The 3,219-nt window shown below is 35.4% G+C and overlaps 1 protein-coding gene across 1 annotated transcript in view; it reads left to right on the forward strand.

Moving 5' to 3' along the window:
* The window catches only part of DNAH12 (dynein, axonemal, heavy chain 12), a 261,319-nt gene that overhangs the window by 99,394 nt on the left and 158,706 nt on the right, over nt 1-3,219 (forward strand). Inside the window, exons 21-22 of the mRNA XM_011998427.1 lie at nt 83-204; nt 300-582. Of these exons, the coding sequence (XP_011853817.1) occupies nt 83-204; nt 300-582 (405 nt within the window). The remainder of the gene's footprint in view (nt 1-82; nt 205-299; nt 583-3,219) is intronic.

A 3,219-nucleotide genomic window follows, 5' to 3' on the forward strand; every position in this document is an offset into this window, starting at 1 on the left:
ATTTTAATGTATATTATAGATTGATATTTAAGTCTTATATCTGGCATAAAAGTGCTGACTTGAATGAGTGTGTCTCGTTTAGGTTCTTGCTGCCACTTCTTTAACAGGTTTATTGGAAAAACTGCAGAACTGCAATGAACTTTTGGAGAAAATTATGAAAGGTCTTAATGCATATCTTGAAAAGAAACGTCTTTTCTTCCCTCGGTATGATAGACAATCAATTGTGCTGTAATTAAAAGCATTTTCTTATGTGTGATGAATTATAACTAAAACTTTTGTATTTGCATGTTTTTCCCTAGGTTTTTCTTCTTATCTAACGATGAAATGTTAGAGATTTTATCAGAGACTAAAGATCCTCTTAGAGTTCAGCCACATTTAAAAAAATGCTTTGAGGGCATTGCTAAATTGGAGTTCCTTCCCAATTTGGACATTAAAGCCATGTATAGCTCTGAGAGCGAGCGAGTGGAGCTGATTGCACTCATTTCCACGTCTGCAGCGCGGGGTGCTGTGGAAAAGTGGCTCATTCAAGTGGAAGACCTAATGCTCCGGAGTATTCACGATGTGATCGCTGCAGCCAGGCTGGTGTGTTTTCTAGGATTTGATGTATACCCTATATTCTGCAAATGCTTTGTTTAAGAGGTTTTGAAAACCAGTAAATTAACACTTAAAGTTCTTACTATTTTAAATCATTTATTTTCTTTACTTCTTTGTTTCTAACATTATTATTAATATAACGATATTGCTATGAATTGATAATAGTATATGATTGTTATAAAAGAGGAAAGGTATTATGAGAGAGAAAAATAAGAGGTATATAATTTAGAATGGGGGAAGGTCCAGTGATAGGCTATTAGAGGAGGTGATGTTGAAATTGAGATACAAAGGGTAGGTAGGAATTAGCCAGGTAAAGAGCAAGTGAGAGAGCATCTAGGTATCCTATGTAAAGGCCCTGGGATCAGAGAGAACTGGGGATTTGGGAGATCCTGAAAGAAGACAAATATGTCTGGATAGAGTAAGCAGAGTGGAGAGTAAAGTGACATGAGGTTGGAAAGGAAGGCAGTTAGGAGTTTGCATCTTATTTTAAATGCAATGGAACACCATCTAAATATTTTAATCAGGGAAGAGACATAGTCTGATTTATATTTTTATACCACTATGGCTATGGTATAAAGAATAGATTAGTGGAGGTGTGAAAACAGGAAGGCAAATTAGGAGACTCAGATTAGTTCAGATGAAAGATGATGTGGGCTGGTTTGCCAGAGATTCAGGTTCAAAAAATAAAAACCAAAAATAAAGGAAAAAAGATGTGGTCTGTTTCTAGGCAAATGGCAGAAGATACGGAGCAAAGTAGAATATTATAAATAAATTTTGTAGTTAATTTCAACAGGTCCTAATGATGAACTGGTTGTAGAATACAAGTGTAAGCAGGGGGAGGTCTCAAAAATCACTTTTAGGCTTCTGATTTGAACATATGGGTGGCATTTACTCTGGGTGATTCCTGGAGGAGAAGCAGGTTTGTGGAGGCTTAGGGAAAGATCAAGAGCTCAATTTTAGATATATTAAAATTGAAATGCTATGAGCTAGGCTAGTGGATATGTTTCATAGGCAAACAATCCTGCACATTAGCACATGCGGATCTGCAGGACAATTCTCTTCAGATATGAGTGGTAAATGCGTGACCTAGTTCACGTACTGCATTTTACACTTAAACAACTACTTAAGAACTCAAATAAGATGAACAAACATTAAAGGGGGCTATGTAATAAATTTGAAAGAAAGATAACACTTGGCACTACATGTATCTCACTTATGTTAATTCAGTTAACCTAATCTTGAATGATAAACACATGTATTTCTGCCTTTAGGACCACAAAGGAGCAGTTGTAAAGTAGTAGAATAGTTTTAAAAGGCATCGAAGCTTTATATTCAGCAACTCACTATATGTGAGTGACTGTTCTTTTTCTTTCACCGAGAGTCTTATGAAGCTCATCTTCTTGTGGTGGCTATTCTGTTCAGCTTCAGTGTTCCTACAGATAAATCTTGACTTTTTCTCTCCTTTTACTATTTATGATTCAAAGCAAACTAAAACACATAGGAAAGAACCACCATTGTCCATGAAAGTATTTCCTTAATTAGTATAGAAATTGACCTTCTGTGTACCTGGCAATGGCTCTCAGTCACCATTCATCCTTCTTTGAAGCTTAGGTCAGCTTATCATTTGCATTTATTTCTAAATATGACTAAGAAGCATTTTATAACAATACTGATATCCTATTTTAACATTCTTATATATATAAGATGATCTTATTTTATTGAAAATATAATTTGCATTAGCATCAGCTTCAAAATTCATTCTGTAGTTGTTTTCAATTTACAGTTCGGATCTGCTAAAATCATTTACTGTTAAAAAAAGCTATTTTTAAAAAGATTAAACCTCTCCCTCCATAAATACATTTAAATGCATTTTGAATATCAAAGTGTTAGAAAAAATGAAAGTATACCTTGAATTCGAAACTACAGATTGTTCAATTGTACATAATTGAACAAATATATAATTGTGAAATTATATGCCCTGGTCATATAGGTTTTCAGAAAAGCTATGGATAAATAATACAAGGGCACTATTAGTGCAGTTTTTAACTATATTGTATAGTCTCCTTTTCGATTAAATCTTGGCATCAATATACATAATCTATTTGACTAGTTTGTTGTTGTTGTTGTTTTTGAAACAGAGTCTCACTCTGTCACCCAGGTTGGAGTGCAGTGGCGTGATCTCGGCTCACTGCAACCTCAGCCTCCCGGGTTGAAGTGATTCTCCTGCCTCAGCCTCCCCAGTAGCTGGGATTTCAGGTGCCTGCCACCATGCCCAGTGAATTTTTTTTTTGTATTTTTAGTAGAGGGGGGGTTTCACCACATTGGCCAGGCTGGTCTCGAACTCCTGACCTCAGGTGATCTATTGCCTCAACCTCCCAAAGTGCTGGGATTACAGGTGTGAGCCACCGCACCCGGCCTTGACTAGTTTTTTTTTAAGTTTACTAAAATTTTTGTATTTCATTATGATAGAAGTAGTAGGTATTCTATATGGAAAACTTGACAACTCTCCACAGCAAAGGAACATAAAAATTACATAGAAATCAACTTCCAGAAGAATCAACAGTTAAATCTGCCCATTATTAACATGTTGGTGTTTTTCTTTCCATTCTTTTATAAATAAATATT

This window comes from Mandrillus leucophaeus, unplaced genomic scaffold, assembly GCF_000951045.1.
Source record: "Mandrillus leucophaeus isolate KB7577 unplaced genomic scaffold, Mleu.le_1.0 Scaffold57, whole genome shotgun sequence".
Taxonomy (NCBI): Eukaryota; Metazoa; Chordata; class Mammalia; order Primates; family Cercopithecidae; genus Mandrillus; species Mandrillus leucophaeus.